Source organism: Leiobunum rupestre, chromosome 9 (assembly GCF_980474605.1).
Source record: "Leiobunum rupestre chromosome 9, qqLeiRupe1.1.hap1, whole genome shotgun sequence".
NCBI lineage: Eukaryota > Metazoa > Arthropoda > Arachnida > Opiliones > Sclerosomatidae > Leiobunum > Leiobunum rupestre.
The window spans coordinates 33,055,610-33,080,387 of record NC_143392.1 but is presented as its reverse complement, the minus strand read 5'-3'; the positions used below and the strand labels follow the sequence as shown (position 1 = coordinate 33,080,387).

The window sequence follows — 24,778 nt, the reverse complement described above, 5'->3', positions numbered from 1 at the left end:
GATTAGGCCTAAGAATGTTGATAACTCTAGAGTAACGTGGAGTTGAAGTCACGTGTCATTTTTTGGCTTTTGGTGGAACGTAGCTTTAACGTAGCGCATCCAGAAAATACGCGTTATCTGCTAGCTTTCACTTCCGTATCAGTCTCTAGTAGAATTGTGGAGATTTACTATTTCAAATTTCTATGGTTCAAACCAAATGTCGTAAAGCAGTTGTCAAGGAAATGGGAAATAAAAATCAAGTTCGAAAGTCAGAGAGTGAAAATATTCCTCCCGCTGTCTTGCGAAGACTCACTTCCCTTACGTCATAGTGTCATCTGTTACGTCGTTTTGGCCTAGGTGAGATTTTAAAAAGAAGGTTTCCGCTAGAAATTAAATATTAGGAGGGGTGGGCCAATTTGGTTTTATTGGTCTGCTTAGACTAACATGTTTGCTTATTTTTCTGACTAAAGGCCCCACAAATCTCGTTTACTATTTCAGTTGCCGAAGAAAGCTAGTAGTTTCACCCTTTTTGTTGGCAGAATGAGTACCAGGTTAAGTGTATGGCGGTAAATACAAGGGGTCTGACATTCCTACAAATCCCGTACACTCTAGAGAAAAATGATTTTATTAATCTTGAAATCAACTTAAAACTTATAAAACTATCTTCGGCATGAATGTATTCATTTCAACCACGATTATCGAACTATATCATTAACATTTTACCACGTTGACTCGATCCACAAAACGTTTCCGGCGAAGAAAATAACTCGTGATTCCTGTACTTTAACAAAATTACTTCATAATCTTAAATAAAGCAATTTAGTATTCATATTCTTACCTATTTTAGTCAAGTTTCAAAGAGTTGCCCTTCAATACAATTTTAGAGCGGCGGCTAAGCCCCTCCCATCCTAGCGACTGAGGCTAGACTACCTAATGCAGTTAGATATTAATAGTTGACATGAATACATTCATTCCTTCAGAAGCGAAGAGTGTGTCTATAATGGTCAATTTTGTGTTCTAATTCAATAATTTGTCATTATTTTGTCAAATTAAACGGCAGTTTTCATTATAAAAGCAATTTAATTTTAGTGAGGCCTTGGTCCCAACCAAAAATTTGCTGGTGAAGGAGATTCCTAGCCGTCCTTACCTGGAAGTTGGACACAGCGCCGAGTTCGTTTGCATCATCATGTGTACTACGTAATTAGCTTGATTTTTAGGTATCAAAGGTTTGTAGGACCTTTGGCAAGTAACGATGCGTGGATTTGGCTCAACTTGCTAGGTCGAATCGATTTATAATACGCTTATAAATAAAATGAAAACTATTCGCCAGTCCGGAAGCTTTCAAAGAACTGGGGGCCTATTCTGTAAATATTCGAAATCCAATTTTCGATCGAAAACTAGATTTCGAGATCTCGACGAATGGTATTCGGTAAAGATTCCGAATAAGCATAAATCAATGCAAATTGTCGAAGTCGATTTCGACATGGTATAGGGTATCGAGATCGAATTCGATTTTTTACAGAATCGCCCCCCTGATTCGGACTGAGCTAAGACGTCACTGAAACGGCCTGGACAGTTCAGAACTTGTTGTGTCTTAAAAGCACGTATTGATTAGTCTAAAAAACTATTGCAGACTAATTTAAAGGGAATATAACCTCAGGTATATTTGGTGTGGAACACCAACGTTTGCAGATCTGGCTGCTCTTGACGTTGGCTTTAGAAATGTTTGGCGCCACTGTACATGGTAAATTTAAAAATTGAAGGGGTCTTACATAAACATTGCTTTCTAGATTATATTCCCTTTAACAGAGCTCACACAGCTCAGCCTTGGGTTCTTGATGGTACCTGCTCTCAGGTACTGCTTGAAAAGTTCCGAAAGGTCCGAAAACTGGTTCACGCTAGCAAATAATTTGCGTTAGAAAGGTTCGATAATTGGTTTTCAGCGAATAGTTTGTGCTAGGACTCCTCAAACGGTTCCAGTCTGGCGAATAGTTTTCACCATAAGCCGATCATAAGGTCCCCATAAGCAAAGGTCTAGGTCAAATTTTTGACGATCACATACCCGTTATTAAGAGGTAGGTATTCAAAATCTGCACCTCCTAGTGGCTACGTCCTCAACTACGCATTTCTGAAATACATTTCGCGAAATTCATTATGAATGAGCACAAGCCGTGCGTGAACGTTTTTAAACTTAGAACCACGCGGGAGAAATCTACGCCGCGAGCCCTAGCACCGTGGCCAAGGCTTATTCACAATTTTATCGCTTTCAAACTTAAAATTAACACTCATCGTTGCAAAATGATTCATCGGAACCTAAAAAGGGCTTTTAGAAATAAGAGAACTTGTTTCTGGAGGTATTTATTTTCCAAATTTGAGATTTAGACGCATTTTGTGTGGCATTTATCAACCCGAGCGTGTCTGCTCTACCAACTAAGAGAATATTTTAGAGGTTGAAATTTTGAAAACGAAGATGGCGCTACTACCCTATCGTCGTACGTTCATTTTCTTATCTACAACGCCGTTAACATGGGCCCATATGGTAGACCTTTGCTTATGGGGACCTTATGTTTTCACCTATAGATTATTTGTTTTTGCCTTTTTATGTTAATTATTGACAGTCATTATTTATAAAGTGACTATAGCTAATTAACATTCGCAATTGTTGAATTAATAAGGCGGAGACAGAGGATGGCGTCTGTAGAACATGGCTCGTATTTCTCTAATTCAGTGGCGTCGCCAGGGTTTAAAGCTAGGGGCGGCTTAGACCATAAGCCCTAGTGAAAGTAGTGCATTTTTAAACATTGGAAAAATTTACCAGGACCTTTTCGGGAATTTTAGGAAATGTTTCGAGAGGCTCTAAATCGCCCTGGCCACGACACTTTTCTCTGTTTATTAAACCTTTTCCTTAAAGGCCTAGGTTTTCTTCTGCCTGTTTTCCTTTAAGTTTACTTCCCGCCGCGCAAATAATCCTGGTGGTAGGCCAACCGCATAACACCTTGGACTACCACCAGGATATTTGCGCGGCGGGAAGTAAAATTAAAGGAAAACAGGCAGAAGAAAACCTAGGCCTTTAAATTAATTTAAGAAATTCGTTATTAACTCTGCGCATGTGCTAAGGTATCACCAGGAGCGGGCCAAATTCGCTAACGACGTATGAGTCAACTTTAGAATCAGATATTCGATCAGCCGCGCGGTTCAATAGTTTTATACGCCTCGTGAAATATAGATTTCACTTTAAAATTACGTGTTTTTAATTTTATTTCAACAATTTTAACACTCGCTAATATCTTCCATCGCATATGTTACGCAACGCGAAATTGGCAATTTTTTTAATGGTTTTAAGAGCATCATTTTTGCAACAACTTTCTTTTCTACATGGAATAATACTATATATTTTTTGTTTTACCATTTTTTATTATAAACTGTAAATTAAAACAATGAAACTGAAAAATTATTTAATATTTTTTTTCATTTAAATATTTATTTTTATTTTTGTGTGGAGGGAAAGCTACTATTTGATTTCTCTCGAAAAAAAATTCCACCATGATAAATACATTATTATGTTAACCATAATAAAAATGATAAAAACAATTTATATATTACCATTCTATAAACCCCCGCGTCTTCACCCGCCAAATCTAATTATTTGTTTCTTTAAATAATGGACTTATATGTATATCTTTCGCGTAAACCGCGGAATTCTATCATAGACGCACCATTTTATAGTAATTTCATTCAACCTTGCAATAGTAACAAGTCTATATATTATTTTCCCCACCATTCGAAACTCATTTTTTTATTAAATTTTTGCCTTAATTACTTTGAGCAAATTCATATGTATATTTTTGTCTTATTTTTTATTTAATTTTTTAAATAAAATTTTTTTTACCCCCGAACGGTTAAAAAGAAGTGTACGTATTTGTATTTGATTGAAAGTCGTTTTTTTTGTTCAATCATCGTAACGTTATTTAGGTACAGTGAAGGTATTTTTTTTTTCGTTTGTAATAATTTTGTTCTTTAATAATTAGCGAAGTTTCTGATGAACGAGGCCTAAATTTTGGAAGATTCAAAAGTGAAAACAGAGATACAGGTTTGATTGTAAAATCTAAACGGTAGAAACGCAGATATTTTCTTGTCTTTTCTGGTTGAAATTTGTTTTATGATAAATTTTATTGTTTTAATTTGATGGTATAACGTTATTGTTTATGTTTTTTTTTGCTATTTTTTAATTTATTATTATTGATTGATGGTATAATCTTTTTTTTCCATATAAACTCGTGAAGTTCACCTGAAGGACGAACAGCGCTTTTTACGCGTGTTTATTTATGACTGATTTATATATATATATATTTATGTATATATATATATATAAAACAAAACTATTGGCGAACCTATAGAAATTCGTGAAGGTTTTTTCGTGTAGTTATTGTTGAAATTTATAAGTAGTTATATATATTGTTATTACGATGGAACACCGGGCCTAAACATTGATATGCCACGCGTAAAAACTTTGTCTAAAAAGTAAACGAAAAGACGTAGATGAAATCGGTCGGGGGGCCGAGTATAAAGACTAAAATGAAAATAAAATTGTAATAAATAAAAGAAATAATAAAAAAGAGAGAGAAATAGAGAACTGGATTCTTTCGGAGGTAAAACTCGCGCCGAGTCCCGCGCCATTTTCCACGAACGAAAATAAAATAAAACCGATGTTGTTGAGGGGGAACTCGAGCCGTACCCGAACCGGAACCGGAACTCAGAGAAGACTCGATTTTTGTTAAATTAGATGTTCAGCGCTTTCTTTACAGTGGTGTTTTTGTAACGCGTTCGTAATTTCTGAATATTTATAATATATATATGTATGTATATTATCGTGACGAGTGTGGTTTTTGCGATACGAACATTTCAGTTCCGTAAGATAGCTTTGGCTCTGAAACGCGACGCCCGTTCTCAGCGATGCACAATGACGTCAGGCGCCGATCGCGTCGATTCGAAACTGCGCGCGCGCGAACCCGGATTGGACTGCGCCGCCGAGCCGGTGGCGCCACCCTGCGACGAACCCGCGTTCGAAGGATTCATCTCGATGACGGCCTCGGCCCTAAACCTTTGAGGCAACGAAGGCACTACGTCTTCTTCTTCCTCCTCCTCCTCCTCCGGCAAAGAGTCCGGCGGGTGAGGAATCAAGGGGTTCCCGTGCGGACACAACGTTACCCCTTCCTCCTCCTTGAGGCGGCTCCTCAGGTGCTGCGGCGGAGGGGGCGGGGGAGGCGGGAGGGGCGGGGATTGGCTACCGCTATCTTGGCTATCCCTACGGTCGTAGAAGTAATGGTACGAGGGGGTCGTCGAGGACTTGGCGTCCGAAATGGTATTCACCATGGGCTGCATTCGGTTCATCGACGGAGGCCCGCCGTTCGGGTGTTTCCGGAAGACGGCCATGTCCATGTCCGGAACGTAGCACCCGCCGTCTTCGTCGTCGTCGTCCGACATAAAGTGTCCGTGGCGCGTCGAAGAGCCCGCGCTACCCGGAGGCGGAATCTTGCGACGGGCGCAGATCTCGGCCGCCTGCGCCGCCAAAGCGGCTTCCAGACCACGGTCCAGACTGGTCACGCTGCGGTCAAGGCCGATGTCCACCGAGGCTTCTTTCGAGCGCCGGTTCTTCATCTCTCGCTCGCGGTCGCGCCGCTCTTTGATCTTCGAGTAGCAGGAGATCGTGATGGAGGCGCACATCCCGAACACCAAGGCGAAGAAGACGATCAGAATGATAATCATGTGCTCCGACGTCAACACGACGCCCGCCTTCGAGGCTGCTCGCGCCACCAAAAAGAGAAAGCAACAACAACCCAACGCGTTAGTATATTAATGGATGACCATCCCGAACTCGCTTCGATAAACCCTATAACTCTTAGCGTAAACCCTTAGTAGCCATGATCGCGTGCCTAGTCAACTACAATCAAGCGAATCCAAGTCAACTAGGTTCGACATTAATTTTATAATCGCAATTTTTTCTTTAAATCTGATTTTTAGGGGTGTGCAAAATATTTGGCGAGACGAAATAATTCGATCGAATACCAAATCGAATAGCACTTGGAAACGTTCACGAATATTCGTTTTTCCTGATCAAATAGTCGAATATTCTAAAAGTATTTGGTATTTTCAAATAGTTTGCAAACTGGTCGAGTAACCGCGGGTCTATTTCTAATTGGTTGATTTTCAAGGCCATCATAAGGAGTGCGCCATGGAAATTCCGAAGTAGTCCTTATTTCTGACACCTCTTTAGGCCATAGTAGCAACTAGGAGCAACAAATGCAAGGAGAACGCGACTAGCCTTTAAACACGCTTTCATTGGACGAGCGTTTACGCTGAACGTTTTACGGGCGGGGGGGGGGGGGGATTTCCGGATTTTCCCCTTCCGACGGCAGCAGGCGCTAAAGCGTCTAACCAATGAAAACTGTACGAGAGAAAATGCACGACTTTTGACGGGTTGCGTTCTCCTTGTGTGGGGTGCTGTGTTTGTTGCTCCTAGGTGGAAAAAACCATATAAAGATAATCATTTAGGCTATTACCCTCAGGCCTAAGTCATCAAGCGACCATAAAACTTTTTAGGGAAAGGCAAAATCTGTTTAATTGTTTATTTTAGCGCCTATTGGCTAGATTATTGGCGTGCACGGTTTTCTGTTTTGGAATTTTCTAGAATAAAAAATTAAAACTAAAACCAAGTCTAAAACAAAACCGGGAGAAAGGTTTAAATAATTTTGTGGTTAAAAAAGTTAATTTTGTGTAACATTTTGGATTTATCAAGATTTATTAAATTAATTAATTACATTTTTACAAAAGATACTAAAATGTACTATATTATTATAGGTCTCGGTTAAGAAGCCCATATTTTTAGCCAAAGACCCAAATGAAATTATTTTATTATTTTGTTATTTGCAAGTAAAATTCAATATTTTTTTATTTTTTTATATAAATATATACAAATTATTGGGTTATTTGAAAACCAAATACGTTGAATTATTTGATATTCTAAATTCTGTTTGGTATTTGATCAGTTAGCTGGCTTGGATTTTTGACCTAAAAATATTCCCCCAAATTATTTGACGTTTTAAATATTCGATTTGGTATTTGACGTGCCTCGAAAAAAATATTTGATATTCGATTCGATCCTCAAAAAATGGTATTTGCACACCTCTACTGATTTTAATTTCTTAGAAAATCAATAATGATTGGCGTCGACGCAAAAATAACCGTTAGGCCTAACACAATTTTTTGCGTCTACGCCCGAAATCGCGCCGTTTCTCCCCTTTTAGAAACCAGCCATTATTTCTGGCATCGCTTTAAACTCAAGCTACCAACGTCCATATCAAAAGTGTAGTCCAGGTTCCGCGTATTAATACGTCTTAGCGCATTGCTGTATAGGTTTTATCGAAGCATCTTTAGGACTCGACGAAAAGTACCGACCTGAGGTACAGATAGCAGCGTCTTCGTCGTACCTGTACTTGCAGTTGAACTGGTCGTTGCATCGTAAACTCTTCTCGATACAGGTACCATCCTCGCAATTGAATTCCGTCGCCGTGTTACATTCCGCTACGAGAATACGCAAAAGACAAAGACATTACGGATCAGTCTCGAAATCGCTACCTGGGGAAAAAAGGCGACCTCGGATTGCATTTGAAACATTTTTCCAGTTCCAGATGGAAAATTATTATCCGAAAACGACCCCAACGACATTTCGAACCATTAGAGGAAATTAACTCTCGTCTTACAAATTTCAATAAACCTGAGATGTTCATTAAGCTAGTAGTAGGCAAATGGATCCCTGTGTAAAGATGTCCGCGAAGATTCGCTAGTGCCTTCGTGACTTCTACCAGAGAAACCACCGTCATTAAAAGTTTTTGAAGAGCCACCTTAATCTCGCGCTAATTAAAAATAAGCATAGCGTACAACGCCATCTTCCGGAAACCGACGCTTTCCGACAAAATTAAGAGAAAACACTGTCTCCGGAGCGAAAGATTTAATTAAGTTACGTTAAGACGTCTTGAACGTGTCAAACTCGACAAGCTCCAGCAGTCCAACTCTTTAGCGCTTTTTAAAGCCATCCGTAAGACTAGAAACGATAATACCAAAAGTAGCGTAAGACCCAAAAGTGTGTCAGCTGTACCTTCGCGCCTATTAAAATTTCTAGTGAAACTTAGTCACACTATAGACTACATAGCCTACTAGTTGGAATAGTACTAGCAACTTTATATTTAGTCTTTAGTCTGACGCGATTATCTCTCTTCGATTTACTCACCCGTTGACATACGTTCTAAAACGCCTCACTCGGCGGCGCTGTAGTACCTCGATTTTGATGACGCATTTACCGACCCCGAGGGGCAGGTCACTTAATTGATTAACGACGCACCCCTCAAAAGATTAAATCCGATTTAATCGTGATTATTTTGATTAAATTCAATTTAATCACGATTAAGTTGATTAAATCACGTTTAATCATGATTAGAATGTTTAAATCTGATTTAATAATGATTAATTGATTAAATCTGATTAAAATGATTAAATCTGTTTAAAATGATTAAATCCTGATTAAAAAAATTATATCGTGATTAGTATGATTAAATCGTACTTTAGTTTGGATTTTAATGATAAATTATGTATTCGACCGATTTTATTGATTAAATCGTGATTAAAATGATTTAAACTAATTAAATTGATTAAATCTAATTAAAAAGATTAGGTCATGATTAGAATGATTAAATCTCGTTTAAATGATTAAATCCTGATTAAAAAGATAAGATCATGATTAGAATGATTAAATCTCGTTTAAATCGTGATTTGATTTTCTAATCTTGATTAGATTTTTTAATCTTGATTACCCTGATTTAATCATTTTACCCACCCTAAATGGAAGTGACCTGCCCCTCGACCGACTCCCCTTCGTTTCCCTTTTTTACAAACTCTCATTAACTACTATACCGTTCTGACGCACTTTTTGGTCTTATGTTACTTTTGATAACGGCTAACGATGATTTAAATTAGAGCATCAGCCGTCATCCTTGACAAAGCTTTTCTCTAATTTTAATTAAAAGCGCGCTTCTCAAGTTCCGGAAACGAAAGGGGAAGGCGATGGACGCGAACTTACGAGATTCTCGAAGCGCCGTGTACACCAGCTCGAATCGACTTTTGAGGGGGTCGTCTTGTGGCATGACGAAATAATGTACGTGCAAAATGTTTCCTTTCGACTTTTGGGGCTCGGTACCCGTCCCGCAGAATTTGGCCAGTTGGTTCTCCAACATGAGCGCCCCTTCGTAAATGTCGATGTAGTTCACCTCGCAGTTATTCGGAACTCCCAGTCTGTACTCCGGGAAATGTAAATAAATCTGCGACGAAAAAACAAACCATCGAAAACATTTATTCCCTTTACGCCACCAGAAACAAACACGGATAACGTTCGCGTTTCCACCAAAATTAGAAAATAATATCAGCGAATGTGTCGCGATGTTTTGGGCCGTTCGCCGGACTTAATTAACTGACCATCTGCCGCGGGTCAGTGAGTACGGTACGAAACTAGGGGACACACGGCCTAGATTCTCCGGACATCGCCCTTACTCCGAGTGAAATTCTGAAATTCACATCGGGAAAGAAAGTAACGTAAACATACCGTCCTTTTCGTGGAATTTAACGGATTAAATGAAATAGAAATTTATCAAATTTTATGCTAAAATAATGCCTATCAAGAAAATGAATTTAACATTTATGATTTGAAACCACGAAAGAGTTATTAAATATTCAAATCTTTTTAAATGCTTGGGTTTAATTTTACTTTTCCAATCTTCTTTTAAGTACTTTATAAGCGAGATCAATATTATCTAACGCATGCGCGGTTAAGCGAAAAAGCAGACAAAGATGGTACTTTGAGGTCACACCTAAGCGTGACCTCGGTGAACTATGACTTCAGTTTAGGTTTCCCTTTTTTGTGATAAGTACCATCCTAAAAGTAATTTTTAAAACCGATAGATGGCAGTGCGGATATTGAAACTCTCTTAATGGTCCTACTGCCTGTCACGAAGATTAGCCCGTGACTGCCGCAAATATGGCGTTATCCCTAGATGTATTGTTAAACTATAAATTAGCAAATATCGTCTGCTAAATTGTGGTTCTGCAACGAATCTAGAAGGTGGATACTATTCGCTTGTTCTGAAACAATAGGTGTATGTCACTTTTTACCACCTCCAGGGGTGAGCAGACGTCCTATATTTCCTATAATTTCCTTTATTTTTCTATAAATTCCTTTATTTTCCTATAAATTCCATTATTTTCCTATAAATTCCTTCATTTTCCTATAAATCCCTTCATTTTCCTATAAATCCCTTCATTTTCCTATAAATTCCTTTATTTTCCTATAAATTCCATTATTTTCCTATAAATTCCTTCATTTTCCTATAAATCCCTTCATTCTCCTATAAATCCCTTCATTTTCCTATAAATTCCTTTATTTTCCTATAAATTCCATTATTTTCCTATAAATTCCATTATTTTCCTATAAATTCCATTATTTTCCTATAAATTCCATTATTTTCCTATAAATTCCTTCATTTTCCTATAAATTCCTTCATTTTCCTATAAATCTCTTCATTTTCCTATAAATCCCTTAATTTTCCTATAAATTCCTTTATTTTCCTATAAATTCCATTATTTTCCTATAAATTCCATTATTTTCCTATAAATTCCTTCATTTTCCTATAAATCCCTTCATTTTCCTATAAATCCCTTCATTTTCCTATAAATTCCTTTATTTTCCTATAAATCACGGTCTTTTGAAAATGAAAGAACTTTTTTGTACGGGTCATAGAACATTTAGTGAAAACTTTCGAACAAAATCTTGAAATGTACGAGCTTTGTAAATCCGCTAAGTGATCCAATAATGCAAGAAAGCAGTGTACAAAAAATTATCAATATTCTAGGTGATTCGAGTCAAAGTATTGCATTATTATTTTATCATATATTTTCCTATTTAGTGTCCTATAGTTTTCTAAAATTCACCTATTTAGTTTCCTATATTTTCCTATAATTCGCAATTTTTTTCCTATATTTTCCTAAAATTCGCAATTTTTTTCCTATATTTTCCTATAATTTGCCTATTTTTTCCTATATTTTCCTATAAATCGCCTCTAAAATTTATATTTTTCGTATACATTTTTCAAAACCTTTCCCTGGAATATTACTTAGGCAAAAATCTAATTTAACGTTTTTCGGACCTTTGTAGACCCTATTATATGGAATCGTAGGTCCTAATTTATCCTAAAAGTTTCGTAGGCCCTAGGAAATGTGCCTAGTCTGCCCTATGGATTTGATAAAAGGTTTTTACTCCGACTCGAACTATTCGCCACCTCAGAATCGGAGTAAAATGACGTCATAGGGCTACTCTTCTTACCCTACTCCGAAATCCCGGAACAAGCGAAACTTACAAACCTGGAGATGGCGCTGGTGTTATAACCAAAGTGCGTCTGCTATGATAAAATTTTACAGTTGGTTGAATATCTAATAAATTTTTATCAACCAAGTGTTGGACTTTCTTATTGAGATGAAAGAATTTGGTATATGGAAAATATAAACATAATAACCCAATTCGCCAGTTTCAATAATTTAAAGCTATTTTAAAATACCACAAGTACAGCCAACTTCAATAATTTTAACACGCGCTTTTATTTTAACGCAATTGGCCAAGATGGTAATTTTGCGCGATGATAATAGGTGTTTCTATAAAATACGGGTGGTCATGTGACAATGTTTTGTCTACGTCACTTAGCTGTAGCTCTTGAAGGTAGAGAGCACGCGCGGCAGTCGCGAGACCCTTCGCAATCTGAAACCCGCGTGCAAAACGCGCGTGAAAGTAAAGCACTTAAATAACTGGCGCCTGTGACGCGGATAAAACATTTTATACTTCTAATTTTTATTGTTTTGTTTTATAGAAACACCTATTTTTAGAACGCGCAGCCTCTTTCAGATCATTTTTTTAAAACCAATAGATAGCGGTAATGTTATTGAAACTAGCAAATTGACATTGTCCCCTTCAAGGTCTAAAAATAATAAAATGAACTCACTTTGTAGCCATCCTCCACTTGTATGACCCAGGTACAGTCGAGGGCTGTGTTCCATTTTATAGAATAATTCATAACACCCTTATCAATATCATTATTACTAATTACACCCGCAAAACCACCTCGATGGAATTTACATTCTGTGGAATGAGAAACAAGAAAATTACAAAAATTAACAAAGATGGTAAATTTATCCTTTTTTTTTTCCTAGGAAAAATAGCGTTTTTCATTTGAGCGTTCGACATCGAGGAGTCCGATATTGGCAAATTTTGCGAACGGGATTTTGAATCCCAAAGGTATTTCAGAAATCAGAAACTAATTTGGGATTTCAGAGTTCGATTTTTGTGTTGATTTCTGGTTATATAGGTTGAATTCGAGATTTTGGAACTAATTTTCGGAGCGATTTCTGGATTTTCAAGTAGGTTTTTAGATTTCTAAAATAATTTTTCTCTAGAGTGTACGGGATTTGTACGAATGTCGGACCCCTCGTTTGAAATCGCCCTGATCAACTTTTTGCGTGCTTAATAATAATAACAAAAATAATATTTATTTCGACAGGCAGGCGACCACAGAGGCAAAGCCTATAATTAGTGGTCACCGGACAACACAAACAGAAAATGTAAAAAATACAGACAAATAATTAAAACAAATAAATCGAACAAAAAATATTAAATAGGAATTAAAACAAGGAAAAATAAAAAATTTGGAATTGATTAGGAATTATGACAAAGCCAAACATCGAAGAAAAGTTTTGACGCGGAGGAGCGAAATATAGGAATAAAGTAGGCCGTTTATTCCCATTCGACCGAAATCCCATTCGACCGAAAGAATTTTAAAATGTAGCCCAATTGGCGGGGTGATTTGGTATTTTATTTATAAGGTATGTACTATCGAAGATCCATGTTTAGGTTAGGTTAGGTTAGGTTAGGTTAGGTTAGGTTAGGTTAAGTTAGGTTAGGTTAGAGTTGGTTAAGTTTACTATTTCAGTTTTGGTTCAGTTACTTTTCTTGACTAGGTGAAGATAAAAATATAATTCATGCTCATTCCATTTTATTTTCAAATAAATGCATAGTACAAAGATATTAAAATGGCATCGCTAAATTCATAGCTACTGCATCTAGTAGGGAGAGTGATACTTCATTTTGAGATTTCAAAGGATTCTCGCGGTCTTTGTAGTAGTTTTTGATTGCGGTTGCATACCTTAAGTTCATTTCAGCGTATTTCTTTGACATAGCAAAAGCCAATTTATATAGCAGCGTTCGGTCGAATGGGACACATAAAAACCGCACGTTTCGGCGGAATTCGGTCGAATGGGACACCTCAAAAACCGCCTTCGGTCGAATGGGATTTCGGTCGAATGGGACTAAAGCGAGTAGGCAGGTAATAAGTTCCAGGTTCTCTCAATTTATTGTTCTCGATCGCTCTGAGATTTCGAGCAAGATATTTTCATGTTCGGGAATAAAGAGCACTATTTTTCGAAACGCTGTAAGAATGTAAGACTAAGACTATAACTTTTAGCATAAGTAACATAATAACAATAAGTATGACACTTCCTATTGCTTTAAAGCTAATTTTCTAACCGAACGTTTTTTCAGCACTGATACTCTCTTCAAGCTGTGACTTGGACTCGCGAATTGTCGTTTTGGATGACTACTTTTTGATACAAATTGAAGCCTAATATCGGAGAGCACGTTCTGGAGTCGGGAGGGGCTTTGGCTTTGTTTTGAAGCCCGCGTGCGAATCACGCGTTATAAAAAACATGAGCTCGTCGCGCCAAGAAAAACATTTTTAATTTTTATCATTTTAGCCTAATATTCCGCCTATCTATCGGAAACCAGATATTTCGGCTTAGCGGAAGTCTCGCGTATTTCAGACACTAGAGGGCTCTGTGCTGAGAAAACATCTTGTTTACGCAATAATTATGAAAATCAGTTTGGTTGTAAATCTCGTTAATGGTCATACTTATTGTTATTATGTTACTTATGCTTTTAGTAACTTAATAAAAAAAACCCTACTGAATTGTATGTTTTGTTTATCTAAAATTTAAAAGCAGTTCATGAAATTATCTCTTAAATTAATTTTTTTTTGTACAAGATACAGAATAATAATATTATTATATTATCCGCAAACATGTTAGTTTGTTTATGTCTCAAATTCGAAAAAAAAACCAGTATTTTCCAAAATTTGCGTTATTTTTACTTTTGAAAGCGCTTGTTACATGCATTTTCCAATGAGTATTAAGAACTCTCGGATAATTGTCAGTCCACGTAAAATTAATATGATCATTGGTGAATCAGACCATTTGTAGAATCACTAGCGTTAGGAGAATAGGACGTGTGTCATACTTAAAACTATTATCTAATTTAAAGGGGAACGGCCAAGCTTTTCCAAATATGGCCTTATTTCCGTATCAAAAGATTAACAAGACGTTCAATATACTAACACGTATCTTTTTTTGTCTTGAAAAAATAGCTTTTGGCCCAAAAAGTTGAAACGAAAAATAACGCCGGGTGTTTGGGTTTGAATTTTCGCCGCCATCTTAGGGGCTGCCGCCAGCGCCCCTAACCCCCGTATGAGCGATTTGCGAACTATCATAACCATTGAATTTGGAATAATACTGCTAGAATTACAATTACAATTTCGGTTGCCATGGTTACGCGGGACCTGATTCGCGCAAAAATTCAATTGCAATATAGTTTCCACCACTAGAGACAGATGCCGCCACGGTTGAACGATATAGTTGAAAAAGTCTCCATATTGAACGAAATTGGTCCCGCGACAGCCAGTCTATGCTTAAAAACAGGGTGCCTTCGAATTTACTCTTATGTCCAGGACTTTTCGTAGTAAAACGTCATCGATACGTCACCCGTGACGCAGCAACAAAATCAAAACAAGAAGGCCAATAGGCCTATTCAGCGAAAATCATTAATTTAGCGGAAGTGTCAAGTTTCCTCATGAAAAATTTCATATCCTTGGGCCCTTGGCTCGTTACTTTGAATTTGGCGTTCAAATATTCCTTTAAAATTTACAACGTCAACCTGTAGTACGCTGCCAATACTTTCACGGATTTCCGAGAAAATCACTTGAAAACCGCCTCGAACTTTTGAAAGCGATTCTCAGATAACATTTGCTTTATACCAAAGTCGAAAGATAAGGTAGGAATCCATACCCTAGATTCGATTACTAGATTACTCACTCCTGAAAAATCAGCGTCCATCGGTTGCTGTCTATAATTGGATAACCATGGTAAACGCTATCGACTAAGCTCGAAGCAGTGATTTCGAATCTAGAGTACGAGGTTTATATATTATTTTTGGTTAAACACGGACAATATTATGATATCAGGGCTATTTTTAACAATAGGTACTTTTGTTTTTTTTTGGGTTTTGTACGACAAGATATTACTAAATTTTTAAAACGTGTGCAAACCGAAAATGTGTTTACGGCTTTTTTGGTTTTGTTATTGTTTTTTGATTTATTATTTGTCAAGGGTTACAGTAATGCGAAAAGTTTTAACCAGCAATTTATTATTTAGAAAGATATGATAAATATAAAATTGTTATTTGCCAGCAATTTTGGGTTAAGTGTAGAATAGCTGCCCCCCACCCGATTTTTTATATATTTTTTTGGATAGAGGGCAAGATGGGGATTACTTTAATTTTCATTTTATTTTGGCGAAAATGAATATTAACAAAGATATGCATTTTTAAACATTGGCCTTTTGCAGTGAATTTTCCCTAGGACGATTCTTTAAATTCCTAGATTTTAGTGCGTTGTGGATAACGTGGCGCTGATGACGAAAAAGAAAATGTGGAAATGCTAAACATACTAACTTTCTTTTTTATTTCAGGTATTTTCGCCGTATTTCAATGCATTTTAGGGGTTTTGGCGGGGATAATGGGTTAGGTTATTTATATTATTAGGTTGGATTAATATCGGGTTGACGATACTTGATACGTCAGGCTTGGTGCTGTCCTCTAGGTTGCGTTATAGATGGTCCATAGCTTTTTTTAGTATGGGGTTGGGGAGGCGCCGCGCGCCCCCAGCGCTCGAGCGAAGTGAGTGCGCGGCGCCGTCAGGCGCCAATACTTAGAATACATTCGACCTTGTATAAGTCAACATCATACAGACGACATATAATATGACATAGTATGGTTAAACAAAAGGCTAAAATGCGTTGAAATACCGGAAAAATCCCCAACCCTTAAAAGTTAGTACTGTTTTGTATTTCAGCCTTTTTCTTTTTCGTCATCCGTCCTACTTTATCCAAAAAGTATTAAAATCTAGTAATTTAAAGAATCGTCCTCGTCAACAGTCCTACCTCATCCAACACATACAGAAATCTCGAAATATGTCGTATTTTCCGTTGTAAAAATTGCTAGCAAGTAGCAATTTTACATTGATCATATCTTTTTAAATAATAACTTGCGGTTAAAACTTTTTGCATTACTGTAATCCTTGACAAATAGCAAACCAAAAAACAAAAAAAAAAACAAAAGTACCTATTGTTAAAAAATCCCTGATATCAGATTATTTCGAATATAAAATTATCGGCATTTACGTTCATATTTAATCAGATATCAGACTATTAGCATTTACGCACATATTTTATCATATATCCGATTATCGGCTTTTACGTTCAGATTTTATCAGATATCACTGGCAGCTAGGAGCAACAAACACAACACCCCACACAAGGAGAACGCAACCCGTCAAAAGTCGTGGATTTTCTTGTGTACATTTTTCATTGGCTAGACGCTTTAGGTGAAAATTCGGAAATTGTCTCCACCCCCGCCCGTAAAACGTTCAGCGTAAAGGCTCGTGACGCTCGTCCAATGAGATTCGTAGACAACCCTTCGTTAGCGTGTTTAAAGGCTAGCTGCGTTCTCCTTGTGTTTGTTGCTCATAGCTGGCAGACTATCGGCATTTACGTTGAGATTTGATCATATATCAGATTATCGGCTTTAACGTTCAGATTTTATCAGATATCACTGTCAGACTATCGGCATTTACGTTGAGATTTGATCATATATCAGATTATCGGCTTTAACGTTCAGATTTTATCAGATATCACTGTCAGACTATCGGCATTTACCTTCATACTTAATCCTATATAAGACTATCAGCACTTACGTTCATACAAAAGTTACATAATTGCCAAAAGTGTGTCAAACGGACCTATTTCTTAATGAAACTTAAGACCGAAATACAAGTTGAGAGGGGAGAAGGGAAAGTATGCCTTGGGGAGGGAAGGAAGTTAAAACCAACAAATAACGCCTCGTAGTGAGGAACGGAGGAACTAAGTAGCACTGGTCAAAGTTAGTGCATTTTTTTATTTTTCGTCTTTCTGTGGAGATGCTATCGCCATCTACCTACGATATAATACCATAGACTAAAAAATATCCAGAAAGCCAGCGACAATAAATAGTCTTTTATGTTGTCGATCTCGAGTCGAGCATTCATTAAATCTTTAGCATACTAAAGTACAGGGATTGTCACACTTTTGGTAATTATGTCACTTTTGGTTCAGATTTTATCCGATATCAGATTATGGGCATTTACGTTCAGATTTTATCAGATTAGTCGATATGCATCAATTTTGAAAACCAAATTGCGGAAATTTTAGATGCCTCAGTTACCATTTTACATAATGGACGCTTAATAATAATCAGATAGAGTAATACCAAGGCACCACCTTAGGCTTAAGTCATTAAGCAACTTTTAATGTCTTTAAATAAGGTGACCGGTTACAATGCGTAGGAAAGCTAATTCCAACTGCACAACAGCACCTTACACTAACTATTTAATCTCAACAAGTTTTTATGGAAGCGGAAACCAAAGAGCTCAGGGGGGGGGGACCCCTTTAACCAGTGGAGATAGAACTTGCAAACTCAACGCATCTGATATACTTCCGCTATCAAAATACCCGACGCATTGTTTTTGCAAGCCCGCGAGTAAGAAGAAGCCCAAAGAAAACTAAATTTATTTTTCGGGGATCAATTTCTTTGAGTTTCTTAAGTTGGAAAAAGATACGAGTCTCCATTCTTTTGTACCCTCTTGCCGGGTATCCTATTTACGTAGTACTTCGCCCTTTTTTTGGGGGGGGGGGGGGTCAGGCAAGGGCAAAGCCGTAAGGTTTAGCGTAGCGTATTCTAACGCGCAAAAGCTCCTATATACAGTTCCCGTAAAGAAGCGTTGCTCCTGTTAAAGGTTTCATCTATAAAAATAAAAGAAGCGAACTCGGATCGAATTTAGCACACCTGCTGAAGCCCGTTAACCCCTCCAGACGACTCCGTTTTTTCCTTTACCATTTCACCCATTATTTTAGGAAAGAAATCGACCAAATATCGTCTGGGGGGAATTTCGACCCCCACCTCCGATTGCTAAAAGATTGGGGTGGGTCTTTGGCACCCCTCGATCAGCTTCTCTATAATAAAAGTCGACCGACACTTTCCATCAGCCCATATAGTCTCTTTATAGCGATACCCCGTCACACCCTTAACCGTTTTATATAAAGTTAAGTGAGAATTTAGGCCTATTTTATGGCGGAGGATTTTTGAGGCTCTTTTTAGAAATCGATTTACGTATATATATATTGGAACCTCCCCAGAGTTTTGGAAAAAGTCCGTTTTAAAGACAATCGAAGTGGAAAACCTTTTTTATTTTCTGGACTTTATAAATATCTCGCTGAAGAAGAGAAATGTTCGGACTAGTGGAAATTAAGTGTCCTGTTAGTATGTGGAAATTAAAGGGCAACGCAAGTAACCATGCAGGGGGGTAAATTATCTTATAGATAAAAAGAACGACTGCGCATGCGCTATCTGCCATAGCCTTTCCCTCTGTAAAAAAAGCAGAACCATATTTGCGGAATTTATTTTATATAAATACGCCTCTCGCGGTTTTTACGCAAAATCCATGCATTCTTTAGTCGCGAAAATGGCCGAGGAAAGTGAAGTCTCCGTGCTTACCGACAAATCGGATCCTAAACTTCTACAAAATAAATGTAATAAAAAAAGATAAATATTCTGTCGGGGTATAATGATAGGGAAATTGTTAAGGGAGACGGTATATAGGAGTGTGTGTGGTGTTTAATTTTCTTAATCCAATGTGAGGCTAGCGGCAGAGATTAACCGCGTCCAAGGCATAATGTTTCAACTTCCATTATTAAAAATATTCAATTCACAAATAATTTTATTCCAAAACATTGTTAAATCGAAAATATCAAAGTCCAACTCTCGGAAACTAACCCAGTTCTTTTATCCATAATAAATAAATTAAGCTAGGCCTAAATTCCTGGGTTCGTTGATTGCGAGCTAACTCAGCGAAGAAAATCGAAAAATTCGAGAATGAGAGCGAAATTGCGCCACGTGTGCTACACCAAGGAGAATAAGGCTTTCGCGCTGTATAAAATCATCCTTGGAAAACCTACTTACGGCTTGTTGAAGAAAACATAGTCCCCCCCCCCTGCATGACCACTTGCGTTGCCCTTTAAGTGTCCTGTTAGTACGTGGAAATTAAGTGTCCTGTTAGTACGTGGAAATTAAGTGTCCTGTTAGTACGTGGAAATTAAGTGTCCTGTTAGTACGTGGAAATTAAGTGTCCTGTTAGTACGTGGAAATTAAGTGTCCTGTTAGTACGTGGAAATTAAGTGTCCTGTTAGTACGTGGAAATTAAGTGTCCTGTTAGTACGTGGAAGTTAAGTGTCCTGTTAGTACGTGGAAATTAAGTGTCCTGTTAGTACGTGGAAATTAAGTGTCCTGTTAGTACGTGGAAATTAAGTGTCCTGTTAGTACGTGGAAATTAAGTGTCCTGTTAGTACGTGGAAATTAAGTGTCCTGTTAGTATGTGGAAATTAAGTGTCCTGTTAATATGTGGAAATTAAGTGGCCTGCTAGTATGTGGAAATTAAGTGGCCTGCTAGTATGTGGAAATTAAGTGTATTAAGTGTTTATATATATATATATATATATATATATGTGTGGTTTTCGACGGTTACAGTCGGCAAAACAACTTTAATTAATTGAATTAATTTAATAATTAGGTTATACAAATTGGCATATTTCCGCGGGAAATACCGGGTACCCCAGCTAGATACTACACTGTGATCTTAGCCAAAAGACCGAGTTTCTTAGTTCTTTAGGCATACACACGAAAAAATCTGAAATTGATGCTATTTTTTTGAAAGCCTTCTTCTATAGATACTAGGCCGTATGATAAAAGGCAAAATATTATGTAGTCAACGTATAATTGGTAAATATTGCCATTAAACAGTTGCTTATATTGGGTATGGTGCCATCGAGGGTTCTATTTTCGTTATAATTGTGTCGTAGGTCCACCATTGCCGCTCTCTCCTTAGTTAAAACAATAGGTGTACTACCCCGGGATATACCGGGTACAACAGCTAGTATCATGAATGTATTTATAGTTGTAGATCTGGTTATATCATTTCCACACCACTCGTGTTAAATTTGCAAACTGGTCGGATACATCAGCTAGGTGAATACCCAAGGCACCACTTTATAGGTACAAGTCATTTTGTAATACCTGTAAACAGGTGGTCAGGTTACAATGCGTAGGAGGGTGGTGGCCAGCCAACAGCTCCCTACACTAACTATTACTATTCCCGCCCCACCGCGTTGTCACTATTGCATAGTGGAGATTAAAACATGAGTTCAGAGTGAGCGGTTATCTAATTGGTCATAGAATAGCTAAGAAACTATAGCGAAATTTCCTTAAAAATTGTAGCTCATCTTACATCAAAAATGTATTTATTAATACTTAGGAAAAATGGCTACGCTGAGATTATTTTGTGTTTTTCTCAATCCACTACAATACGCAAATTTTTGTCTTCCCTCCATTCCCATTCCATGACTACCCGTTTCCATCCATTGCCATTCCATGACTACCCGTTTCCATCCATTCCCATTCCATTACTACCCGTTTCCATCCATTCCCATTTCATTACTAAACGTTTCCATTCATTCCCATTCCATGACTACACGTTTCCATCCATTCCCATTCCATTACTACCCGTTTCCATCCATTCCCATTCCATGACTACACGTTTCCATCCATTCCCATTCCATTACTACCCGTTTCCATCCATTCCCATTCCATGACTACACGTTTCCATCCATTCCCATTCCATTACTACCCGTTTCCATCCATTCCCATTCCATGACTACACGTTTCCATCCATTCCCATTCCATTACTACCCGTTTCCATCCATTCCCATTTCATTACTAAACGTTTCCATCCATTCCCATTTCATTACTAAACGTTTCCATCCATTCCCATTCCATTACTACCCGTTTCCATCAATTCCCATTCCATTACTAAACGTTTCCATTCATTTCCATTCATTCCCATTACATGTTCCATGACTACATGTTTCCATCCATTCCCATTCCAACTGACATACATTTTCTCATTCTGGTCTAATTACCGAATTAAAGAATTTCGTACATTATTACAAGGCTAATTAATATCATATTATTAAATGAAAAGCATTTGGGGAGCCTTTCAACATGCGTGATCAAACCAAACTAGTCCATGTTAGGACCAGGGGCGTTACTAGAAAAATTGGCCACCAATGCCAAATGGACCTTGCTATATTTCAAGCTTAGCTTGCGGGCCCCGATGCAGCGCATTGAGTGCATTGGCCTAGTTACGCTACTGGTTAGGACATTAAATCAATAAAATAAGGGACCATTGTGAAACCTGAACGCAACAGAGTGTGCCTTACGCTCCGGAGTTTTAAAATCAAACAAAAAATGAAACTAAAAACATTCAATTACTACTGCCATACCTCCGACCCACCGAAAACCAGAGGGCAGACGCTAACACCTACGTTAGAGAATAGAGAAATGTGATTTCCTATGCCCTGCCGAGCCGACTGCCGACGCACCTCTAAACTATATAGGTTAAATAACTATAGACGCACTGGTTTCTCTGTTAGCCTGCGAGAGATAGTTCACGGAGGCACTAGCTTGACCAAAATCGGGAAGAAAACGAAAAATGGCATGCATCCATTCCCATTTCATTTGACATAGTTATTTCCTTCCCCGTCTTCCAACACGATTGTGACTTGACCGTACTGCCGCGGATCATAACAAAAGTTATTATCACTAAAAATTTTACATTATTAACATAAGAACGATTAATATAACAAATCCTATTCTCGTAACACTAAGCTATAGTCTCTGTGGTCAATGACCGCATAGATTATAAAGTTTTTAAAGACTGACACTGTCATATTTATACTTATACCATCCATGTGTATAAGAAACACCATGATTAGAATCATGTTATAAATGGTACTATAATTTTGAGAGCGTACTATATAGTACCAAAATGTACCATATTACCAACCTATCTTACTATAATGGTACTATTTTTATACTTACATTATTTCTACTACTAATATAACAAGAATTTCTTATTAACTATACATATAAAATCGTCGCCTGAAAGCAAAAACCACGTAACGCTATACTAATTAAAAGAATAGTTAAAGTTACGTGGTTTTTGCACTCAGGCTACAAAATATTAAGCCCACGTTCAAGTGTTGCCAGATCACTCGATACTCGATACCATAGAAATCAAAATTTCTAATCGGAACGCGCGGCAAAATTTCAAAAATCGTTCTAGTTAGTGATTCCGATTTCTGTGGTCGATACTGACTACATCCACTCCCCATAATAAAATGACACACGAGAACAGTAACAGTTATCCGCCTGCTTTGCAACAAACACTTTAAATTAGGAGTAATTAATACTATTTTATATTGGTACCATAATTTCTATAATTCTTTATCCTTTGTACTATAATTCGGTCAGAAAAATCTGGCAACGCTGTCTTTATGGAAGCTAGGAGCAACAAACACTAGGAGAACGCAGTTAGCCTTTAAACACGCTAACGCAGGGTTGTGTACAAATTTCATTGGACGAGCCTTTACGCTGAACGTTTCACGGAAAGGGGGAAGACAATTTCCGAATTTCCCCTTCCGACGGCAGCAGGCGCTAAAGCGTCTAACCAATGTAAACTGTACGCAAGAAAATGCACGACTTTTGACGGGTTGCGTTCTCCTAGTGTGGGGTGCTGTGTTTGTTGCTCCTAGATGGAAGACCTCTTCAATTTTTCAAATTTCCCTGTACAGTGGCGCCAAACATTTTTAAAGACAAAGGTCAGAGGTTATATTTCCTTTAAGGTTTGACATTTTAAAGTCTTGTCAAACTATAATCGCGATTACCTTTCTATATTTTCATTGTTAGGGCTCAACATTGTAAAAAGAAGAAGAGATTTACGTAAGTAAGAACTCGTAACCGACACGTCACCTCCGAAAAATCGTCCTATATCGGTTGCTATAGTTGGTTACCGTGGCAACTATAAGGAGCTAATTCTTTCGGAGCTCCGGTAGGAAGTGGGTACGTAGAGCGAGGCAGTAATTTCATAACGTCGATATTATATTTGGTTCTACTAATTTGTTTATTTTTGTAAGACTCAGAGCGAAATCGAAAGTATAAATCATGGCAACTAACCACAAATATCATATTTTCTCAACTTCTAATTAATTTTAAATATACTTTTGGAAAATACTGTAACGATAATGATAAATTTAAAATTATAACTTTTTCTATTAAAAAAAATAATACGAATTAAATGTAATTTAGATACTATACAGGGTCTTTTAAATTGATCGATCCAAGCGTTTTTCTCAAAAACGACGTGACGGAAAATTGTTAAATGTTTAGCGTATATACAATGCATATTAAAAGTTTGAACGTTGACTGACTTGACTCTGCCCCCGGCTTTGATAATATTTCCACTAGAGTTGTTCTACAAGTCATCGATAATATCATAGATCCTTTGTTACACTTAATTAATCTATCTTTTAAAAATGGGCAATATCCGAGTATTTTAAAAAATTATATTACTATCCCTTCACAAAAAAAGAGATATATATCGAATCCACCAATTTCATTATTATCTATTCTTGCGATTTTTTACCCGCCTTTTTGACTTTGTTAAAAAATATAACTTATTATCTGATAAACAATTTGGGTTCCGAGACAAATGTGGAGTGGATTTTGCCCTAGGTAGATTCTGGAAAATTTGCATTATCTGTGTTTATTGATCTTAAAAAGGCTTTTGATTTTATTAAAAACGAGCTGCTCTTGCATAAATTAAATGTAATGGGAATACACGGAGTTGCTCAGTATTGGATTAGAAGCTATTTAAGTAATAGGACCTCTTAAACTGAAGTGCTCGGAATTGTTTATTCATTATCCACAAAATTTCCGATTTATTTAACAAACGTTGGTAAAAAGAATATAATTTTAACTAATTTAATTATGTTTTTTTAAGCAACCAAGCATTTATTTGAATTAAAATGGTATTTATTTAAATAATTGTTTGTTTTGTTTAAATAATAGGCTTATCCACTTTCGATTATTTAAACATTTTACAATTATTATTCAAATATTGGTTATTTAAATAAATATTATTTAAATATCGCCGAACTTATTTTATCCATGGATAAAAGTTAATCGAACGCCGACCTCTAATCTTTCTTCGAAAAAGAATGTATCGTGCGGTATCCCTCAAGGATCGATTTTATCGCCCTTATTGTTGAATCTTTTTTTGAATGACATATCGTATTTGGATGAAGATAACAACCTAACACTGTACGCCGATGAAACCCTTCA

General features: G+C 37.1%; 1 protein-coding gene across 2 annotated transcripts in view; it reads right to left on the bottom strand.

Annotated features, from left to right (window-relative positions):
* Nucleotides 1-3,931: 3,931 nt before the first annotated feature.
* The window catches only part of LOC149927179 (uncharacterized), a 236,737-nt gene continuing 215,890 nt past the window's right edge, over nt 3,932-24,778 (bottom strand). For both annotated transcript variants that reach the window (XM_090158820.1, XM_090158821.1), the window contains 4 exons: nt 12,075-12,211; nt 9,113-9,350; nt 7,435-7,560; nt 3,932-5,780 (listed from right to left, as the gene is read on the bottom strand). In XM_090158820.1, coding sequence (XP_090014946.1) covers nt 4,927-5,780; nt 7,435-7,560; nt 9,113-9,350; nt 12,075-12,211 — 1,355 coding nt within the window. In that variant the 3' untranslated portion in view covers nt 3,932-4,926. The remainder of the gene's footprint in view (nt 5,781-7,434; nt 7,561-9,112; nt 9,351-12,074; nt 12,212-24,778) is intronic.